The sequence below is a fragment of the Myodes glareolus genome, chromosome 12 (genome assembly GCF_982192425.1).
Source record: "Myodes glareolus chromosome 12, mMyoGla1.1, whole genome shotgun sequence".
Classification (NCBI taxonomy): Eukaryota; Metazoa; Chordata; class Mammalia; order Rodentia; family Cricetidae; genus Myodes; species Myodes glareolus.
Window position 1 is genome coordinate 42,882,976 of NC_142037.1, and position 23,558 is coordinate 42,906,533.

At 47.4% G+C, this 23,558-nt stretch overlaps 1 protein-coding gene across 4 annotated transcripts in view; it reads left to right on the plus strand.

The window, feature by feature from the left end:
• Positions 1 to 23,558, plus strand: part of Enox1 (ecto-NOX disulfide-thiol exchanger 1) — a 554,924-nt gene that overhangs the window by 410,364 nt on the left and 121,002 nt on the right. For all 4 annotated transcript variants that reach the window (XM_048422010.3, XM_087912247.1, XM_048422009.3 and 1 more), the window contains 4 exons: positions 4,051 to 4,224; positions 5,376 to 5,582; positions 9,051 to 9,284; positions 18,297 to 18,509. In XM_048422010.3, the coding sequence (XP_048277967.1) occupies positions 4,051 to 4,224; positions 5,376 to 5,582; positions 9,051 to 9,284; positions 18,297 to 18,509 (828 nt within the window). The remainder of the gene's footprint in view (positions 1 to 4,050; positions 4,225 to 5,375; positions 5,583 to 9,050; positions 9,285 to 18,296; positions 18,510 to 23,558) is intronic.

A 23,558-nucleotide genomic window follows, 5' to 3' on the forward strand; every position in this document is an offset into this window, starting at 1 on the left:
AAGTTCAAGGCTAGAGTGGGTAACTTAGTCTCCAAATAAAAAGGGAAGAGAATGCTGAAGGCAGAGCTCAGCGGTAGAGTTCTTGTCTGGTATGCATAGAACAGAACTAAAAATACACAAGCTCATCCCAGAAGTAAAATCCCGACCGTAAGAACCCAAAAGTCAGACTTCTGCTTGAGTCGTTCATCCTTCCAACTGAAACAAGAAACACCACAAAGTTTCTGCTTCCTGCTAGCTACGTCTTTGGAGCCAGGGACACAGAGAAGAACTAGCTGGGGCCACAGTGTGAGTAGCCGCTGGTTCATCTGTAACCAGTGCTTACAGAAAGGTGATGCTGTTACGTCCTCGAATAGACCCTTCCATGCTGCAGTGTGAGCTGGCTTTCTCTTTCCCTGGGGTAGAAGCTGTAGTTCCTTGTCCAGGGACTTGACAGGGATAGCTCTCTCCCGCCAGGCAGGGAAATGGTGCTCAGCATTTCCAGACCCTGTTCCTGTGGCTGCTGAGAATTGTATTAGATTTCCAGAGTTGCTTCTTCAGTTTAATGAGCTATTACATAATATGCTTTTATGTTGTTTGAGAAATAATTTCTTTTATGCAAAAATTGCTAAAAATAATGTTTTCTTTAAAAAAATGAAAAGACTTATTTTTTCCTCCTTTCCCACTCATGTATTAAATCCCAGATCCTTTGAGGTCCAGCATAACTTGTGTTAATTCCCTTCAAGCCCCTGCACTTTCATTAAAACCGTGCAGATTTCATTAAACCTCTGTCTATTCCTCCTGATGCCTCCGAAAAGGCAAAGGAACTCCTGTCCCATGCTAAACATTCTGCTCAGGACTATACTGTCTTTTGTCTCCATTGCTGAGTATTTATCTATTTGGCCTCGAGACAGAAAGCAGACAGGCGTCTGTTCCGTTCAAACGAAAGGCAAACGCAGGCACCAGGCTCCCATCTCGTTTGTGGGAAACATCTGTTTATTGCAATGCATGGAGCTCGAGTTTCAGGGCTTGCAGTCCTGGGTGGCTGCAGCCTTAAATCATCCCGTGTTGGCAACCTTAGCGACGGCCAGGCCAGGAGAGAGACAGATGTATGGGAGGAGATTAAACAGAGAACACAAGCAGGCCAGCGTTCCCCCCACTGGTACCCGTGACTAATGTGCGCACCTATGGAAGCAGTGTTTCAGGACCATGACGTTGAAAGCCTTTCTGCCCTGGAACTTTTTTATGATTGTCAGCTAACTACATCAGCAGAAGTGTGTGTGTGTGTGTGTGTGTGTGTGTGTGTGTGTGTGTGTGAATTTTATGGGTACATTTTTAGATGTGGTATCCTGTATTAGATGACTGAAAGCCAAAACCGTATCTTGTGCTGGCACAACTTGGTCATATGAAAGAGTTTCCCAAGTGGTACGGACTCTGAAGGAAGTCATGACCCCTCCATGAAGGGGTCATGGAGGACAGCTGAGCCTGGACACCATGAGAAGCCAGGAGAGGCCATTGGTGAGTGTGCAGCATCTGTTGAAAAAGGAGCAAGCCAGTAAACGGCGACCCCATGGTCTCTGCATTAGTTCCCGCCTTCAGATTTCTGCTTTGCGTTCATGCTGTCTTCTCTCAGTTATGCACTAGAAGCTGTAAGATGAAATAACCCTCTTTTTCCCCAAGTTGCTTTTGGTCATGGTCTTTAACACAGTCATAGAAAAGCAACTAATATAGTCATGAATAAAGTTGAATCATCTTAAATGAGAACATTGAAGCCATCATATCTATACATTTTAAACTATGGAGCCAGACCTGGACCCTTGTTCCAGCTCTGTCATTTGTTGCTTTATGATGTAGGACATTTTACGTAAATGCTTTGAATGTCCGTTTCTTTGTCTGTGAGGTGTCATGACACAGTGACATCTTACGATGAATTCATGAACCACCAGTTTGGGTCTCGTTCTTGTCCATTTCTGAACTCTGCATCTTCTCGTCGTCACTGTTCTGAGCTGCGCTGTCATAGGATTGCGGGGTCCTGGAAGGCTGTTGTTGTTGGCACACGACCCCATGCTGCACATCCTAAATAAAACCATCTGACTACAGTCAAGCTAGTACACAGGGGTTACAGATCAGGGCTACACTGCCTAGGCTGTTCCACCCAGGAAGAGGCAGACCTGTCTGCAGTAGCTAGAGGACTCCTGTGTCTTTTCCCTGAAAGGAAAAGACTCGCCTTCCAATATATCTTCCTGCTTCTATATAAACTCCATCATTGCTTTTACTGATGGATTTATCTAACTGCCCAACACAGCTAAGCAAAGAATAAAGTCATACACACACAGGGCCAAGATTCCTATGTTCGTGAGAACCCAACAGGAGAGGCAGACATGAAGGTCAAAGGGCAAATGATGGAGAGTTGTCATGTCCTCTCTTGGTGGGATTGTCTGCTTAGTAACTTTATCTTACTAGAGAGAGTGTTGTTTTCTACAAAGAGGAAAATCCCCAAGGGAGAGATCCCATTGTACCCACTTTTGCATTGTTCCTATGGTTAGAAAGGGCTTGCTTTATTTGTTTCTAATTGACAGAGAAGTCAGATCTGTTTGTCACACGCAGAATAATGCCTTAAACTGTTAAGAGTATATGTACACATGGAGATGTGGTTTCATTTAACCCCAGACCACCTCATTTAGTTGTCATGTTCATGAACATCTACCCCCATTTGCCAAAACATTTATCCTTAGAAACCATAGTCATTAACATGCACGGTAGATCTCCAGGACCAGCCTCCTTCCAACTATAATTGTACATCTTTTGACCAACCTCCTACCCGCTCCACCCAGGAGAAGAGCAATCGCCATTCTATTCTGTCCTTCTGTTAATTCAATATTTTATTTATTTATTTTAGATTCGGTGGTAAGGCACTTGGTTGCTTTTGTTAGCCTGGCTTAATGCACTTAACAGCCATCCATAATGTCACGGGTCCTTTCTTTTTATTGCTGGCTAGTACTCCTCTGTTCACCACAGCTGCTTAACACATCCACCTGCTCCTGCATCTGGGTTGATTCCCCACCCTGGCTGTTGTGACCCATGCTGCAGTGCATATGGGAGCGTGGATGTCTCTTGGTGCATCCCTTTGGATATATGCATACCAGTGGGATCACTGAGCCCATGAAAGTCCTGTTTGTATTGATTTCCACAATGACTGCATTTCTTCATACAAGGACTCTCTTTTCTCTCCGTCCTTGCCAACGCTTACTATCTTTTTTAAATCCTTGTATATCACCTCTGACATCATCTGCTTCATTGTCACACTCAGAAATCAATTCAGCATTTTACATGGAAAAATCTTCCTCAGCTCTGTTTAGTTTTGTAGGGTTTTTTTTTGATACAAGGGATAAAAATTTCAGAAAGGTGGGCCAAATGTTTATTGATAGAATAAGAGGTAGTAAGTGGGATTATATAATGGAATTCAGAAATATATATAGCTAATTTTACACCTGCATGCCTCTAACCCAGTCAGAGCAATTATAATCACTCTTTCGTGGCAGGCCCCTTCCCTAGGAGAAATGGGTTAGGCGGGACCCAAGTGATTGCTATAAAGCACGCACATATAAATGGAACTTTCCCAAATGTAGGTCACTCGGGCAGGAGGGCACTGTTGCTAAAAGCTGAGCTGACAATTAGATTCGCAGGGCACTTCGACGCTAAGTGTTCCTTCCACGATCTAAATCATAAGACAGTGTAAACAATACCCTAACATTAAGAAACAGAAAATTGCATTCCCAGTAATAGCAGAGCTTCATGGCACATGGTTTCACACTCCAATATACTGTGTTCTGTTGCCGCACTACTATTTTAAGTAATATAATTTCCTTTTTGCGCCGTTGTAGGTTCTCTATTCTCCTCTTTCTCTCCCTTTACCCTTCGAGAATAGCTTTCTATAAGGCTCCATCAGATGCCAAGAAAAACCCTTGGAAAAGAGGAAACGTAGAGTTGACTAGCCTGTGCAGGTCAGTGACACAAACAGAAACCATGGGGTGAAAAATCGCTAGCCAAAGTCTTGTCTTGTATGCTTTGCAGACTCAATCTGTGTGCCAGGCTTTGATCCAGGCCTCAACATGATGACTGGAATCACCCCCATTAACCCGATGATACCAGGCCTGGGACTGGTGCCACCCCCACCCCCGACAGAAGTGGCTGTGGTCAAAGAAATCATCCACTGCAAAAGCTGTACCCTTTTCCCCCAAAATCCAAGTAAGTAGACGTGAGCAGTACCTGCTTTTTCCTTTGAAATAGTATTGTGTTCATTTTCAGATGTGAGATGCTCTACCCAAGGCCTTCCCCTCCACATCAGAGAAGGTTCACAAGGGTGCGCGTGTGCCCATCCATCTGTCCAGCAGCTGAATAAACACCGTGAAGCCAGCACATAAACTCTGAGGGTCTATGAATAACTTTAAGAATCTTTCCATGTGTGGTGTACTGGGGTTTTCTGGAAAGCATCATGTGAAATTTATCACCCTCTTCAGAAATGAGAGAAAGGGTCTGAAGTTCCTTTGTTGAGTAGAAATTTGAATTAACCTGGCAGTTGGCAATTTGGGGGAAAAGGAACGGGGTGGGAGGAATATACAGCTCAGAATTTCTGGGCCAAATGATGCTCACGGAAAACCACCTATGTAGTTGATTAATGTAGCCTCTGATACTAAGATTATAGGCTTAAATATCTAGAATTTTTAATTCATATTAATCAGCGTTGCCTATTTAAAGTGGACATTTCAGGAGATTGCCTTAGCAATCTCCACATAAACGAGGCAAAATGTCGTGACAGCACACACTTTATCTTTCCATACGGCCTCCTCAAACTTTAATAGTGTGCTCATTTAAATGTGAATAATAACAGAGGTTTTATTCAGACTCAGCAGTTTGCAGCCAGGTAAGTGCCATGGCAGGCTCTCGTGGGCTCTGTTTCCCTCTTCCCGCAGCGCCTCCCCTCTATCTGGCAAGAAGACAAAGCAGGAACAAGCCGGGTTTTCATCATCTTGTCATTTTGGCATGTTTTGTACTTTGTGCTGCTGTCTCCCCGCCCCCTTTATTTTCCCTGGGTATCTATTATGAAAGAGAAATGACATTATGCTAACATGTGCTCTCTTTTTCTCGGACATGCATAGCCACTCTATAGAAATGAAGATGAGAAATAAAGGTTGGGAGGGGGAGGGGAGAGGATCAGGAAACAGTGACTGCCGGGGAGTGAGATGGGGTGCAGGCGCGGGCGGGGGAATATAAGTTGGCATAAAAATTGGCTGTGCCACAGCCTGGAGAAGACTCTGCAAGCCTAATTTTTGCCTGGTAAACGTGGTAAAGAGCCAGTCAATAAAAGGCAAAACTCTTGTGTTTCGTTGTGATGCCAGATCTTCCGCCCCCTTCCACAAGAGAGCGACCCCCAGGGTGTAAGACTGTGTTCGTCGGAGGCTTGCCAGAAAACGCCACGGAGGAAATTATCCGAGAAGTTTTTGAGCAGTGCGGAGATATCACAGCCATCCGAAAGAGCAAGAAGAACTTCTGTCACATTCGCTTTGCAGAGGAATTCATGGTTGATAAAGCCATTTACCTTTCTGGTACTTCACTTTACAAAAGGGGTTTGCTAGGCTTTTTGTCCTGTTTCGTGATATTAACATGAGCTCAGTCCCTTTCTTCTTTAATGCACTGTAAGTCCCAGTAGTTTGGGGCAGGAGAAGGAGGTTATTCACCTTTTAGCTTGGCTGCCACGTGCTCTTTGTTAAGCCCCGTGCCTCTCCACAGGCAGGATTTCCTACCATCCAGTCTTGAGGAATTCCATGGAGTTTCTAATTAATGTTCTCAAGTACATATTAGATGAAAAGCAATATTTTGAGTGCTGAGGACCATTATTATTATTGGATGTAATCCTCTGGGGGAGTAAAGTACTCTTTCAGAATAATTTCAGTTTTTTAAAAGTGCATTTACAGTCTTCACCCCAGGGATAGTGAAGCAAGATCCCCCTCCTTACAGAGACTTTGTTCCTGGCCCTGTGCTAGGCCTGTGGTCATCCTGCACTTGGTAGTTTAGCAGCCTGCTCGACCATCCTTATCCTTCGGACCAGGTTTTAGGAGAGGCTTAGGATGTAAAAGGGAAGCCTAGTGCCGCCTTCCACTCTGGGTATTTATTTGGACAAGTCGGCGCACGAAATCTCAGGCAAATCAAAAGATACCGGGGCTAATATTGACATGTGACTTTAGAAGTATTTTTTTCCCTTAGATTCCAGTCCCTGTCCTTTGCTCACACACCAGCGACATTTGTGCAGTGACCACTCTGCAAACCACCTCCCTAATCCTAAGCAAAGGGGAGTCAAAGCAAGCAGGCCGCTGCCGCCACCAGCCAGCCTCCATCACCGTGGTCTTCTGTGTGAACTCCAGGAGCTTTGAGGTTGTCTTAACACCTCAGGGGCTATCTCAATACCTCAGAGGCTATCTTAATACCTCAGAGGCTATCTCAACACCTCAGAGGCTATCTCAACACCTCAGAGGCTATCTCAACACCTCAGAGGCTATCTCAGTACCTCAGAGACTAGCTCAACACCTCAGAGGCTATCTCAACACCTCAGAAGCTATCTCAACACCTCAGAGGCTATCTCAGTACCTCAGAGGCTATCTCAACACCTCAGAGGCTATCTCAACACCTCAGAGGCTTTATTGCCCTAGATGAGGATCCAAAGGGTATTAAAACCCTTACTGTAATTAAACCGCCAAAGTGAAAAGTCAAGTCTGAACATTCCACAGTGGTAATGAAAGGCAGACCCAGAGTAAAGGTATTTTGCGGTGCACACCCAACTGTTAGGCCCTTGGGGACCTGGAGAGGGTAGGGTGCTGGCTTTCCATCTCCCTCCAGTGCCAGCTGATTAGCCAGAACTCTTAGGTGGGGTCGATCACATGGATATGTAGTGCATTGTGGGAACCACTGGGTGCAAGATTGTTTTTAACCAAACAGCCCTGGCCAAAATAAAGAAGGACAGACGCTTCTTTCCCATCTGTGCCTGCCTGGAAACCTGAGGTCTAATCACTGCAATCCATCAAACTGTTACTCATCTATAGACTCTAACTTCATCTCACGTGATTGGAGAAGGGGTCGGTGTATGCTTCTTTGCAGCGCTGATACAGTTCAACTTTCAGACCAAACAGAAAACTCAGAAGATGCTAGCAAAGGTGAACAGTGCCAAATACAGACAATAGAGGGAAGTGTAGTCTTCAACTTGGTTGCTCCTGGGTAGCTCTTATAGCAGGAGGACGCAGAGGCCCCTCTTGGAGCCTCCCCTGCCCGGGTGCAGAGGACTCTAATGCCCTGCCAGGATGGCTTCTGCAGCTGAGGCTGCGGAGCAGAGCTGAGGAGGTCTCAAGTCCCAGCTAAGTGGGGGATGGGGAACAGGAAGGAGAGGAGGTTGCCCCTCCTCTGTGTAAGGGTTTGCAAGCCCAAACCCAGCTGGAACGCCTAATTTTAGGACCACTTTCACGTTTGAGGGCCAGACTAAGTTTAGCCTCAGCCTCATCAGAGTGCCTTTTAAGACCGTCATGATGAGCTTCTGATGAAAGAGAGGACCAGAAATGCTTTAGAAAGTGATTCTGTGGGTAGGAGCAGGAAAAGTTGTTTGGCCAGCTCCGACAGCCTGTCAGTACCTGCCCTGCTGATGTAACTTCCGGCAGCCCACCACCAAGACATGTTTTGCTTCCGCATTAATTCTGCTCACACGTGAATGGCCACTCTCATGGCTGATGGGTATTGTCCTGTTTCCAAGTTTTTAGAGGATGCCCTGGCAGCCTAGAAGAGAGTTCAGTCAGATGAGATTTCTAGCAGATTTGTAACTTCTCAAAAGTGTGACGCGCCCTGCCGAGGAAAATCCAGCTTCCACGGGGATTTGTAACTCTGCTTTGACCCCAAATGCTGTCGGTCCCATAGAAACGTACCGTGACACGGGGTACCCCGCCTAGCACAGCCTAGCTTTTGCCAGTTGTAGCTCTTTTGCAAAGCACCTGCGCAGCCAAGGTGCCTGGTTCTGCTTCCTCCTCTAGCAGGCCCTAGCAGATATGCTCCCAAGACTTAAACTTATGCTGTGAAGGTCGGAGTACTCTAAACTGAAGAGCCACTTCATCGTCAACTCTTGTTCATTTGAGGTTAGGCCAGTGGTGGCATTCCGTCCTGGGCTGACCGCTCATGCATTGCCCAGTCTTTGTAAGCCGGGAAGCTCGCAGTAACCTCCCACCCCCTGAGATTCCCAGGCCACTTTGTTTTTCATTTTCTTTTTCTTTTTTTTTTTTCTTAATCTGGCCTGACTTTGGGCCCTTGCACAAGCCTCTTGTGGCCTTCAGAGATTGCGTGGACAATTTGTGTGGCACTGCAGGCTGGATGAGGTGCTGTGGGGTCTCTTGATTGAAGGTAAAATATTCTCCTGTATGCCCCCAGAGGATAAGTGGAAATCAAACAGCATTGCAAAATTGCCTGGGTAATTGTGGCTTCTGTAGCGGCCGAGAGAAAACTAGGCGGGCAGTGTTTGCTAGGGGAATGAAGCAATGGGCTGTGAGTGAAGTTCTGGAATTTACTTTGCAGGCCCTTTAAATATCAGAGATGCTCTTTATTTACCCATACTCTACCTCTTTTCAAAAAAAAATTAAGAGTGCTTATGCAATAGAGTTATAGTACATTGAAGGAAGAAAAAGCAAGACCATTAAAAGGTCGAGAGAAAAACTTACTACAGTCTAAATTTGTTTCTGAACTCCCTAGAAGCCAAAGGGAGGAAGGAGTGGGCAGAATTTAGTGCCTGTGTTCTCATTTGGTGATGCGGGATCCGAGGATGGTGAGCATCCCTCTGAGAAACTTCGGGAGTATCTTTATCGCCACATCTGTGTTTCGTGGTGAACCAGTTGGGAAGACAACTGCTTTCCAACTCCTAGAGAGAAAGGTATCCTCTCCTGTCCAGGGGGCAGCGGAACAAGTGCTTGGTTGCCTAGCCTGTGGGAAGCCTGGACCAGAACGTGTGTCCCGTGAGCTGAGGTGACATGACTCTCCAATGCTTTTAGGTTACCGAATGCGATTAGGGTCTAGCACGGATAAAAAGGACTCCGGCCGCCTTCACGTTGACTTTGCCCAGGCCAGGGATGACTTTTACGAGTGGGAATGCAAGCAGCGGATGCGCGCCCGGGAGGAGCGGCATAGGCGCAAGTTGGAGGAGGACAGGCTCAGACCGCCCTCGCCACCTGCCATCATGCACTACTCGGAGCACGAAGCTGCCCTGCTGGCTGAAAAGCTGAAAGGTAAGGAGTCCTCCCCTCCGCCTTAGCCACCAATTAATGCAGGAGAAAGGAGGTCTTCTCCAGAGGCCAGATCCCAGCATGCCCTGTTCCCTGCAAGCTGCTTGTGAGTGGGAGCGAGCTGGAATCTGCAGAGCCGTGGGCTCCACCATCCTGCTAGGAACAGAGCTGTTCCTCTATGAAACTCTCTGTATGAAGGTGGGAAGGGTGGGAAGCCCCAATCCCATCAGCCACCTGGGGTCCCCAGCCTGCACTTAGTGAGCCAGGGCAGAGGCCTCACCTACGATTCAGCATTTTCTAGCGCTCTCTGAGTTCTGTGGCGCGTGCAGGTCTGCGAGACACTGAAAGCTTTCAAAGCATCTTACATACGATGCCAGCGAGGGTTTGTGTGCCAGAAAAGAAAAAAGTAGACAAGGTCCCCTGTCTTCAGAGGCGGAGTTGAAGGATCCATTCTCACACCTACAGACCAGCGATGAGAGAGGAGGGGTAACTTTTTCTTTTGCTGGTGCCTCCCCTGGGTGTCAGGGTGAGGTAAGGAAGGAACCAAAAGAAATGAGCAACAAACGTGCTGAGCTTCAGTGATAACAAGTGGGCCAAGTTTAGAAATTAGTGAGTCGGGGCGGGGAGCAGTTGTATGCGTCTGTGGGTGTGCCAAAGCGAGTGAGCTGGATAACATCTAAGCGTTTTATAGGCCAGTGGTGAGTGGTGATCAGAGCTCCTGAGGTTGCTGGGTACTGCCAGGGCCATAGTGAGTCACAGTTGTGTCTCCAAATAAATGAGTGACTGCATACAAAGGAGATGGCCTCAGTATCAACCAAGGCATGTGCAGCACACTTGGGGACCGGCAGCAAGTGCGTCCAGAGTGGGTAAATGTACCGGGAATATCTTCGCAGACCAGGCAGAATTTGAAGTTGGTGGGAAGAACAAGATCTCTCCCAAGTCAGAAATGCTCAAAAAGGCAGTAGATAACCGGAGGCCGGAGTGTTCAGAACAAAGACGCACAGGTAATCCAGAGGATTTGGCCTGGTCACTTTGTCCCCAGAGCAAGGTGACAATGGAGAGTGCCTCGGCCAGACGGTGAGGCCCCAAGGCTGTTGCTGGCATTGGTGGTTCTGTGAAGAGTAGAGACAGGGTTTCACAGCTGTCTGAGGAGAGGAGCGCTGTGATTGGTTCTCACGGCTTTTGAGCTTGCCTCGTGTGTCTTCAACGGATGGGATGGTCTCGCTGAAGAAAATGAACCCAACGCTGCCCATCACCAGTTGAAGGAAGATTGGAAATGGCATTCTGTGCTTTGTCTAAAAAGCAGGGCATGCGCTTCCAGCCTACCATCCCTGTCAGATCTGAGGACCCCTAATCAGCTGCAGTTGCCCCTGAATTACCCCTCTCCAGTCACTGGATGTTGCCTGCTGGCTTTCTGTTACCGCCCAGGGGCTCCAAGAAGGCCCATGTATAGGCATTCATACCCAGACAGAGGCTGTCCCCTCGATAAGAAGCATATGCGATGCAAATTCGGCCTGAAAAGCGTTAGAGGGTACCGAAAGAGAACACGTACAACCGGGCATGCTCATTGGAATAAATACTTTTTCTGTTAGCCTCAAGTGATTTTTTGTGGCACCACCCTGTGGTCTCCGTGACCTGACTGTTTTCAGGCCCCGCTAGCTCAGTCTGCAGAGTGTGAGACTCTCAAGATGGGTTCACTCATGGCCATGCCTTAGTTCTGTACTACACGGAGGAATTTCGTGACGGTTTGGCATCTACATTATGTTATTTTTTATGAAGCGAACATCAAAAGTGCCAATTGCATGTGTAAGGTACATGGCATTTGCCTCTTCTCTTGGAGGATAGCAGATTGGGGTGTCAATTTGCTGGAGTAATTTGTGAGCCTTGTCATTTCAAAAATGTATATTTATATAGATGAGTATAATTTGCAGAATTCGGAAGCTGTGCCTTTGCCAAGTCCCGTGCGATCCCTGGAGGGGAGAAGGCAGATTGGAAATTTTAATAGATGGCTCTTCCAGTAGAATGAACTAGCTGCAGATGCATCTTAGGCCAGAGTCAGGTAATACCAAGCTTGACAATTCCAACCCAAGCACAGAGTCTAGAATATAAACAGCATTTAATTGCTTGGGAAATTGGCTGCCTCCAAGAGGAAATCCACTCTCTGCTCCTCAGAACCCTGTAAAGCGAGGCAGGAGGAGCCAAGGAAACTGTCTTCCTGAAGATGATTTCACTGACGCGAGGATATAAAAATGCCATCAAGATGGAAGGTACAGAAACCTGTCTCAGACAGGAAGTGTAAGTGCAATCTGGAGGTACCTAATTGGACTTTCATCTGTTTCAGTCAGGTCTTTATTATGACCTGCAAGGCTTTCCACATAGTTGCACACAGTAGTTGTGTTGGGCAAATGAATTCTTTTCTCTCTTCTCCGAGTATTTGAATATGGGGCATGTTGCATCTTTGGCCATTAGGGCTACTTAGGCCTGGCTGCAAATGAGAGAAGTGATTTATGGTCAGCCTGCTGCCAGTCAAGGAAGAGATATTTGCTAAGTGTTTTACAAATAAATACCTGGCGCTGGGTATTGGTATTAGGTGCCGGGGGAAGAGAAAAACACCACGCGAGCTCCTGCCTCATGGAGTTTAGGTTTCTTGGGTAATAGAGGAAACGACCGTTCATCCTGCTCTTGTTCTTTGCAATAGTGGGTTGTGACAGCACACATACTATTAGCAGTGGTGTGCACCATCATGAGTAGCAACTGCAGGATGCTTCCTCTGCAGAGACAGGCAAACCAGTGAGAGAAGGGGGCATCGTTGGGAACCGTATCTCACCATTCACCGGTTGCTTTGCTCCCTGAAGCCAGAGCAAACACTGAGCTGTCACTCGTGGTGCTTGAGACACATGGTCACCAGGCATCGGTCTCATTAATACAAATTCTAAACCTGAAAAGCAGCAGGCACCCTGCTGATTAAATAGACATTGTTCAGAGACAATTCAGCTTAATGAAGACTGACTGGGAAGTAACTGAGCAGGGACCTGAAGTTTACGGCCCGGCTTTGGGAAAGCGAGAAGGGGCTCAATAGCACCATAATTACACTTTATTGGAAACAGTGGCACCAGGCAGATGCAGTAATGAATTCCAGTGTTTCTATCACAGACCAGGCAGCCCTGAAGGGACCTAGGGCCTGGGCCGCACAAGGAAGAGATTGATTCGACCACGAGGAAGCCTTATATCTTCATCCACTGGAGATTTCTCTGGGCAAGAACATTTTCAAAGTTTTCCAGTACTTTCTCCCATCTGTCTCTCTGTGTGTATCGAGTAAACTTCGGACACAGTTCTCTAACCAGTGCCCTTGGGATCCCCTCATGTGTCACTGAGAACTGAGTCCCCCTGGGGTTGTGCTCATCATTTTCAAAGGACTGGGCTCATACGGTCGTAGAGTATGGCTAGCGTCAGTAGACCAGAGCGGAAGTGGTGCTGGCATTCTGTAGATGGTTGTCGATATTTATGGTTCTATGACAGTAAAAATCGATAATGCTGTGAGCCAAGTGGACGTTCCATTAGCTAACACCAGGAAAATACGATGCACAGGGAGCCTCCTGGAGAGGCACCTTCTGGGTGTGATCGACCGCCATAGAGGCACGAGGGGCCATTTCATTTAGAAACATTTTGCTTGGCCCCGCAGCAGAAATAATCAGTACACTTTCATTTTGCCCTTTTAATTTGCCCATTTTATAAATACTGAATAATTGAGGAGATTGCGTGTTGGGGCAGAGGGGAGCATTAACCACTTACGTAGCCTTTATGAGCTGTTCTGGTTAGCCGATGCGCAGCCAGGTAAGCAGTTAGAAAACACATACTTCTCTGGGCCAAATTCTCCTTTGAACTCGTTTTCACATCTTACCATGGCTGCATTAATGAATGCATTAAACAAAACCGTTGGAGCATGCCCAGTTTGTATTTGCACAATGATCAGGATTCCTTGGCCACGGATTCTTTAACAACCCCTAAAGTGCAGCTTCTTGGAGCAATGGCTGACACCATCCTAACAGCTCGCAGAAGGTGGTAACACTTGGCAAATCTTAATCAGCCTGGGAGGTGGCTGATGGTGGGGACAGGCACCGGGGGGGGGGGGGGCGCTGGGTAGTTTCCTTCTCCTTCATGTGCCAAGGGAGATCCATAGGCAGGCTGTGAGCATGGGGTGAGAAACTGAGGTGGGCTGTTGTGTGTTTATTGATGGCTGGGTCTATAAAAGGATAATAGGAAAGGTTCCATGATTGAACAGGAAGGTGGAGAACATTAAAATGATTCCACAACCCTGGATTTTTGTTGCTGTTTTTGTTTGTTGGTTTGTTTTCTCAAAGAAATAGACACATACTGACTTCTGGCTATGCCAGTAGCTGGAAATTCCTCACGTAATTTGCTTTACAAATATTTCAGCTTCTACGGAACAAAAGCTCCTCACATTGCTATGGAGAAGAATTATTTGCCTCATTCATTTCCATAATTTATGTTCTCCACTCCTCAGAGTTATGAAATAGCCTAGTCAGACAAGCGAAAGTATACACCTCAATGAAGGCGAAAGTGGGGTGTGGAAGTCCACACCCAGTATCTCTCCGAGGGACCCACAGTGATCTCTATGCCATTTCCAGGTCCTGGATGACCTTTCTCTTTCCTGGTTGGCAGCGACAATTCTTCTTTCGTTGAAAGTGGGGATTTAGAGGCAGACCCTCACAAAGCTCATAAAAATCACATCAGATCCTTTCAAAACTCACTTAAATTTTAGTTACTACTTTCCATTTCAAGTTTGTATTATCGCTTAACTTAGATTAGCGACTATCCATTTTACCTGACTTTCCCCGAACCTTTAATTGCAGTACGTCTAACATAAGGGGTAAAATGCAGTCACGATTGGTGCAGAGGCGAGGAGTTTCTGAGAAAAGCTGAGTTTGCATTTCTAACAAGCTCTCAAAGATACTTTGACTTGTGGACTTCAAAGAGCAGAATTTACCCTGCTGGCGGTCTTAACGCCTGCTGTGTAGCAAGTGTTTATCAAACGTAAAGAAGATGCGGCACAAGGTCTGAAATAACCCCAAGAAAAAGAAGGTGGCGGGGATTCAGTTGATGACACTGACCATCAAAAGAGGAGCGGTACAATTACTTAGCCCCCCAAAGCCAACCCACTGCTCTCGCCGCCCTCAAATTGAACATGCTTTCAAAAATGTTTTTTAATCAACTGAAAACCCAGATAGACATTTGGCTGCCACCAGTACTTCCTGCTTGTCCTAGAGTGTCCGACGTCACTCCCAACTTTCATCCTCATTGCTCATGACCTCAAAGACCTGTTTCTCTGTCGTGAGAACATTTACCTTTTCTAGTGAACAATGACATACGTGAAATCCCCCTTAACACAAAATTAAACGTCTTATTATCAACTGTTAAACTGTCTGCCTTTTACTCTGTGGCTTTGGGTCTCGTCTAGTATTAATCAGTACGTATCTTTGATAAGTAGATCAACTGTGAACTGGAAACAGAAAGCAGAAAGCGACCAGGGGGTTGCAGTGGGTTTGGGAAATTTCGTTAGGACAGCAGCTCCTAAAGCCGGAGGTGAAGGGGAGGCAACCATCACTACACCAGGTGACGATGTCAGGGGAGTTCATAGGGAATGGCAGAACCACAGCAGAGGCCCTCAGTTCGTGGCCAGGTGCCAGGGAAATCTCCCTTACAGAGGTGACATAAGCCGAATCTTAAAAGAGAAACAGCCGGGCAGGGGATGGAGAATCCAAGAGGCGCCAGAGCAGAAGCACAGAGCCGTGTCCACAGTGCCTATCAGAATGGGCTTGGCAAGGAAGTGTATTCTAGAAACTCCAGCTGGGGAGGGAGGCCGACAGTCTCAATGCCAGTAGCGCAGGCAGAGGGGTGTGATGTGGTGAGGCCCCTTCTTGGAACACGCTGAGTAATCTGGGGTGGGCAAACGGTCCACACCCCTCCTCCATACAGCCACTCGTTCCAGCGTCGTGCTGCGGCAAGGCACGTGTGACCCATTCTAACTTCTAAATGTCACTCCGCTCAGAGTGGCACCTCAGCTTGGGCACGGAGAGCACTCGGAAGTTTCCGAAGTGCATCTTCGATGTGATTTTTATGGGCAGCGTTAATTTCCTTCCACATGAATAGCTGTAATAACGCGGCCATCTAAATCCTGTTTAAATTAGTTTATATTGTTTTCTGCTTTCTCGGTGATCTTTCCGCTGAATGCGAAATTGAATTTACAGTTGTGAGTTGAAAACGACCGTCCTCAGTATGCTCCAGTAGTCACCCAGCAGGGGTGGCTGAGCCGGTGCTAATAAGTATAAATTAAAGTCACTTCTAATGTGGTAACAAATGTTGACTGGCATTTCTAAGCATGCCCCCACTAACGTGTTTTAAATTTCATGTGAATGCTGGCACATCAATCATTGCTAACGTGTCAGCTTCGAAGGCAAACTTGGATGAACTTGGGAGTTTTCAGAACTTTATACTTCTCTTAAATTAGTGGGATTCTGTCTACCAATGCTGGCTAACAGGTGAGAGAGCCTCTTAGGTCCCCACAATTTCAGTGCTGGGCGTTCTGTTGCCTAGCCCTGGCGATGGTATTTTTCCCTCTGACAACTATGCATTTGCTGCTCCTTGCAATGTAAGATCAACTTGTGTGTCAGTCATAAGAGTGAGGGCCGTTGAGACCTAGTTTACACACTGCGCAAGCTTGTGATCCATTTGTGAAACCATTTGTATGTGTTTCCTGACGGAAGTTTCTATACTTAAGATGTAATGACCAGGAGTGAGATTTGGGGGAAAGGACCCATGTACCAGGAGAAAAAAACTGAGCAAGACGGGCAACCCTGCTCCTTCTTTTCGGCTTCCCTTTATGAGCGAAGTATATATATAGCGGCAGGAAAGGATTCTCCCTTTTCTTGACCCTGTATAGAGGCTTGAGTCACAGCAAGAGCAAAAATATGGCACATGGAGTCAGTGTTCTTTTCTGTGATTATTTTTTTACAGGGAAAAAGGATTTCTTATAAGCATCGGGTTTATTCCTGCCGTCTGTCCCAAGGTCCATTCTCCTAACATCTATTGGCAGGGAGAGAGGGGGAGAGTGTGGAGGGAGGCAGGATTTATTCTGGCTCTAAGAGCCGCAGTGGGCCTCTCAGAAACATAATGCTAAATTATGGGCCTCTCCATGGGCCGAGCGGAATGTTAAGTCGTGTGATGGATTTTATCTTACACAAGCCACTTCGGCCCATGAAATGAGATAAGAAACCACTGCAGCTGGAGTTCACGGAGGGTTGAACTCGCCTGAAACCCCAGAGTTAACACAGTTGCATGAGTCAGCATGGGTATTGCGATGGTGCTCTGTGCTCAAGAATCAAAGGTTACAAGAAACTGTAGTCTCCTTGTGAGTGTACCTCTCTCTGCTGGTTACCTAACCCCTTGTTCAAGGTGAGCACAGTTTTGATCCAATGGTGGCAGGTTGGGGCCGTTGGGGGGGGGGGGTGCTTTGATGCCTAAACCCAGGAGGAAACACTGTATTGTGTCCTACATCAGCAAGAGCAGCTCAGAGTCTGGAGAAGGAAGACCGGGCCCCTCCATCGGAGCCTAAGCAAGGGGAGGCCTGCCCCGATGTACCGAGCATGGCCCTGGGCAAGAACCTAAAGAAAAGGCAGCTGGCTAGGGAGGAGGTCTCAGAAAAAGAGGACTGGAGATCGCTTTGGCAGCATCCTGTAGGATTTACAAAGCAGTCCACAACTAACGTACTAATAACCGAGCAGAGATTGATTTTTCTTTTAATCATGCTAAACAAAAGTAAAATTGCCCTCCAAGTCCCGTTCTGTCCACCCAGAGTATGGGCGTGTTTATAAACCTGAACAATACAGGAGGGCGCTCTGAAAGTCCTCCACGTCACAGACAGGGCCCGAGGTGTCGAGGAAGTGGGTAAGTACCCAGCCAGTGAGGGTACTCGCTCTGCTCCCAGGCTCGAGAATGAAATGTTTGAGAATGCTGACCTTCCTCAGTAAACAAGGGTACATTCCTATCTCGTTGCTTAGAAGCAGAAACAAGGGAACGTTCCCCCCACCCCTTAACGTTGCTTAGAAAGTCCGTGCCGAGCCTTTAGCAGCGGTCACATCGATTAATGTTGTAGTGGTTGGCATACAACTTCCAGTTGTAATTGACTTAATCACCCTCACACCTGCCTTCCCCCACCTCCCAGCTGTACAGCCGTTCCCAAACAAGCAAGCCTATTGGACGTCTTTGAAATTAGCTTTATCATTGATTTACATGCGCAACCTCCTTCCGGGCCTCCTTCTCCACCCTGAGGCTCAAACCAAGTTCAACCTGGCTTTCCAGTGCCACTCTCAACAAAAGCTGACCACCGCAGGGAACACACTCCCATGTGTAGAACGCTAGGAAATATTCAATGTTTTTATTGTAATAGAATCTATTATATTAAACTAGAAATGAAGTTACTTTGGAATTTCAGTAGAATAAGAAATGACTTTATTTCTCTTGCCTGCTTTGGGTACAGTACCCGATAGTACACGAAGGTTGTGAGTTAGTTTTCCTGTCATTGTCATCCACACATTGATACTAACTTAGCTATCTGTATAAAGAGCAAAAAATAATATCCCGTCCTATAGCATTTCTGATAAAGAAATAGAGTAAAGGCCAAATAGGTTCCTAACAGTTTTTTGAGTCCGTCTTACGAAAGCATAATGTAGGTTTGATATGAGAACCGGGTGACAAATTATAGCTAAGGGTGCCCAGGACAGCCACGCTCATGGAGAGGCAGCCGAGTGAGCAGCCCTAGGTGGCTCTGTGGAACCAGAGGAATAAGGGGAAAAAAATAAGTCGTGGAATGGCGGAGCTTTTCCAAGGAAAGCTAATTTGCCGAGGTTGGAGCAAGTGCTGCCCTGGGAGGCCTCACGTGCTCTGAGAAGAACACGTGACAAAGTGGCTCTTTCTTGCCTTCACCCTCCGTTCCAGATGACAGCAAGTTCTCGGAGGCCATCACGGTGCTGCTGTCCTGGATAGAACGCGGGGAGGTGAACCGGCGCTCTGCAAACCAGTTCTACTCCATGGTGCAGTCGGCCAACAGCCACGTGCGCAGGCTCATGAACGAGAAAGCCACCCACGAACAGGAAATGGAGGAAGCCAAGGAGAATTTTAAAAATGCCTTAACCGGGATCCTCACTCAATGTAAGTAAAACCTTGGGCGGGGAGGGGCACATCTCTTTTGTTATGGCTTGGCCTTTCCTTTTGTACCCATTTATGTTCTCATGTGGGGGTAAGTAGTTCAGAAGCCCCCCCCCCCCCGTTTTATTCCATACTGAATGGTACACCTCATACCCGATTCACGTTCTGTGTCATGTGGACGAGCCCGGACCCTGCCCCGAGAGCTTGCTTCTCCAGGTGAGCAACATTTCGGTAACTTTCCCTCGGAACACCACGCCGGTACCCCCAGGACAGGGCAGTCAGGCGCACATGGTTTTGGGATCCACCTCAATTCACACCACACCTGCAGAGCAGCCTCTGCCCACCTACAGGCTGTCCGCGCAGACCTGTACGTCCACTTGGGGCTGTTGTTAGAGAATAGGTCTTGAACATGTCCTCGGGGCTCTGTTTAGAAAGATAGTACCATCTGCGAACACCCCTTTTGGGGTCCTTAGGAGGTGAGCTTTGGCTGTCTGCACGGGCGACTCAGGAGTAGACTTTCGTCCTTTCTTCATTCAGAAAGCAAATCGCCTTAAACACTTAATGCCTGTGATTTTTCATGTCTAGATCCTGAATTGATGAAGGAGCATAGCTGGAGCTTTCTAATAGAACAATAGTCTCAGTAATTACCCCGGGGCGCTATTCAAAAAAGGGGGCGTTGACTTTTTCTGCAGCACTCTGTGTCGGTAGTTAATGTCGCGGGCAGCACAAAGCAACTCAGCAGCTGATGGCCTGGCGCTTGGTGAAAGCCGCTGAGTGACATTCTAGCGGGGCTAGGCTCCATTCCAGGTGCAGGGACCCACACGAGACAGCAGCACATGCAATTTACATATCCATTCTGAAGATAAGTGTTATTTGCCGTGATCTAGTGTGCCCAAATGCCTGTCACCCCTTTCACCAGTCCAAACCTAAGGGATAGTGTCTGTTAGGGTAGGAAGACAGGGAACGGTAACAAGCCAGGATCTTAGGTCTGGAAGCATCTTCTGTGACTTTGTTGCCAACAGACAGTTCTTGCAGCACAGAGTAAGTACCATGTAGTGAATCCCCAAATGTAAACTGGTAAGTTAGGTGCCCAGTATCAGAGCACTCTCTGCCTTTAAAGAAGAGGACTATGGGAAATAGGAGTTCTCCACCTCTCAGTGACCCGCAGCATATTAGCAAAGCTCATCAGGATGGAAGAATGGCCTCTGACCCAAGTGTGTAGGTCCAGCGATACTAGAGTTGGGGTTGCAAGGTGGAGAATAGAGAACGTTAACACTGTTCTTTGAAAGGGGGACCTGAATCAGTGACCAGAGAAAAGGTAAGAGTGTATTCACAGGAGAAACAAGGAGAGAAGAAAGGGCACATCGTCTCAAAAGAACAATTCCTAACAGGTTATGGTGGGAAGCCATGTGCCCAAGTGTTAGAGTGATTATTGCCCACTTACGTTTGCTCGGAGGACTCAGTTCTAACCAACTTCCTGTCTGTGTGCAGTTCACTGTCTCCTTTTGCAGGGACTCACCCCCATGAGCAGTGTAGCCATGGGGGAGCTATGGGTCAGCAGAGCAAAGAGCCATGTGTCCCGTGACCAAGATATTAAAGAGAGACTAGTTAAAATGGGACCAGAAAAGTAAAGCCTACCTTCCTGTCATTGTGCAGGTGAAAATCGTCTATATTTGAAGCAACTGAGAGATAGACAGGGTGCAGTGTGTGGCATCCGTAGGACCTCATGGTGAGAAAGCTCAGGGTAGGCTATTCAGCCTTGCAGTCTCCACCGGAATGCTTGGGCTGGGAGGAACGCACTAGGACAGGTGCTCACCCCAAAGGAATCCGTGAATGCCATCCTGGAAGCCGATGCCCAGTGGCGATGGCTGTCAGTATAGCTCTTTAGCACCTCGGCTTAACTGAGCTCTTGCTTTCAATCTCCCAACCTTTTCCCTTGCATGGCTTCCCTTTCCCATTTGAATAAATTCTTTGATCGAAATCTTCTCAGCGCTTTTCACACTATCCCCCCACCAACAAAACCATCTCAAGGCCCTAGGTAAGGAGCCCTGTTGTTTTCTGCCTAAAGAAGCACAGCCCTGTGTGACACAGTTGTTTTGTTTTGATGGCCACCAGCTACATCCATATTTTTCCTTGCTCAGCTTGCTCCTTTTTATTACAAATCTTCACCAGAATTTACACGAATCACGGATAGCTGAGTCCATACTAGGCTGTTTTGAGATTTCCTCTGCCAACTGAACTAATCCAGAACTCTTCACATTAGCCGCAGGCAGACTCTTTGGTCAAAGGCAAAAAGCAGCCCCTTCCTTCACCAGAATATCACAAGATGTGTCTGTAGGCCACATACTAATGTTCTTCTCCTCCGAAACCTCTTGGTCCCCACAGTTCATTCAATCAATTCAGAACCTCTGTCCTCCTATTATTTTGACCCATTAAGCAGTGCTTAAAGCATTCCGCTGCTTTCCGAACCTAAACGCCCAAAGTCCATATCATTTTAAACATGGTCAGGCCTACCACAGCAATGCACCAGTCCCTGGCACCAGCTTCTTAGTCAGCAGTTCAACTGCTTGGAAGAGACCATGACCTTGGAAACTCTTACAAAGGAAAACATTTAATCCAGGTATCACGCTTACCGTTTAGAGGTTCAATCCATTCCCATCATGTTGGGAGCATGGCCGCATACAGGGAGACATGGTGCTATCAATAAGCTGAGAGTCCTACATCTTGCAGGCCACAGGAAGTCAACTGGAACGCTGGGAAGTATCCTAAGCATAGGAATCCTCAAAGCCCGCCCCCACAGTGACACATTTCCTTCAACAAGGCCACACCCACTCCAACAAAGCCACACCTGCTAGTAGGGCCACACCCCATGAGATTTTGGGGGCCAGTTACATGCACTTACTACACCCTGCATGCCTCACTGGGCCCAACAGGCTACACATGGCCACGCCCAATAACAAGAAAAGTGGGAGATATAATTCTTGGCTGGTCCACTGATAGCCAGAATAAGCTTGAGTTGCTCACAGTGAGGAAGAGAAAGTAGCCCCTGGGGAGCCCCGTTTCCTTTTCTTCCCAGTTCCCTTCTCACGTTCCATCTGATAGACGGCCGAGCCCCCGCAGGTAGCTTCCCGTTGCTCTCTACGTTTCTAGTCACACGTCCTGGCCATCACAACTCTCCAGCCTCAGTGTAATTTCCCCCCCTGAACTTGCTGTGGTCATCCCCATCAGTCTTATGCTTCCTGGGTCCTACAAAGCCATCTCCTGCCTCCGGACTTTCATATACTGGATCCCCTCTACCTGCTGTGTGCTTCCCTACTACACATGCTGGACGCTTGCTTATCCTTCAGGCCCCAGTCGAAAGATCTCCCCTTCTGGCGGTCATTCTTGTCCCCCTTCTTCTGATGGCGTTTGCATCACAGTACCTTGGCAGCACTTTCAAGTGAGACAGTTGGCTGGGTTTTGATAAGGATAATAAGAAGGAACATCAGAGTCATAAAAGACATATTAGGGAGGAAAGGAATTGGTAAGCAATGGGTTAAACTGTGAAACAGGTGAGAAGAAAGCCTGAAACAGTACATTCAGACATCGTTCATAACCACGTGCAGTGCACACCTGAAACGGCACATTCAGACATCGCTCATAGCCACGCACAGTGCACACCTGAAATGGTACATGCAGACATCGCTCATAGCCACATGTGGTGCACACCTGAAATGGTACATTCAGACATCGCTCATAGCCGCGTGCAGTGCACACCTGAAACGGTACATTCAGACATCATTCATAGCCACGTGCAGTGCACACCTGGGATTCCAGTACTGAGGAGGCTGAGGCATGGGTGGAGCCATCCTAGACTAGATGAGGCCCTGTCTCAAAACTGAAAAGGAAGAAGGGAATAGAAAGGGGGAAACTTTTCATAGGTAACAAGGTTACCTGCATATGTGATGAATCACATAATCCAAGAAAGTTGCTGGCTATGGTCTTAATGTAAATCAGTATGCCAGACCGTAGTTGTGAGGCTAGGGGCTATTAGGAGGGCTGAGCGAGGTCAACAGAGAAAGTGATGCTGGACTCCTCCTGTGTGTTACCTTCTAATCACCTTTAGGTTTATCACCTACTTGTCCATCACCCTCTGGGAAGTTCCCCTCAGCTCTGCAGTTTGGTTCTCAGTAGTATTGCAGTGATGGGCAGTTATCAACAGACTCTGAAAACCCACAGCTCCGTGCTGGCTGAGGAGTGCATGCTCCATCTGGACCATGGAGGGCTTCAGCTGAATCCGTGAAAGCCAGACTCTTCCAGGATGACTTGACGACAGAAGTAATGCTATGTGTGCAGCCCGAGCTAGAATTAGGCAGAAGAACAGGGTTGCGTGATTCCATGAACAGCCTCCATTTTCCATTCTCTTGTTTGTACTTTGTACAACGATGTCTACTCCCTGAACACGAAGGGAACCAAATCTTCATATCCACTGTTAAAGTATTAGCAGGGACCTCACTGGCCTGGTAGGCGGTGTGCCTATCTCAGTATTCTGTTACCCTGTGCTTCATGGCTCCAGTGATCAGCCTCACTGGGGTGGGGTGGGAATGAAGAAACGACAGACACTCAGACATGGGAAACTGGAGTTAGGTGAGCGGGGCTCTCTGCCAGAATCACAGCCCCTGGGAAGTTCAGCGTATTTACTATATACAGTTGGACCAGTAGGCAGGGGTATTGCATCCAGCTGAACATAGGGGCAGATCTAGCTATGTCAGGAGGAACAAGCTGTGGAGGGGAGCAGTCTTCTGATCACAAATAAAGAGGGGGAACTACAAGGATCATTTTCTGCACACACTCAACACACTCACTTGAACCAGAGGAAGGTTTTACCACTCCCATGGGGCCACTGGGGTCCTTGACAAGCCCTTGGCCATTTCAACAACACACTCGGGACTTCACAAGCTCGCTGCACCTTGTGAACTAGTCCTTCATGTCTCCTGACCTAAGCTGTCCTCATTCTGTTGGGTTTTGCTGGTCTATCTCAGTCACCCTCCTAGTTTGCCAGCCTGGGTTCAG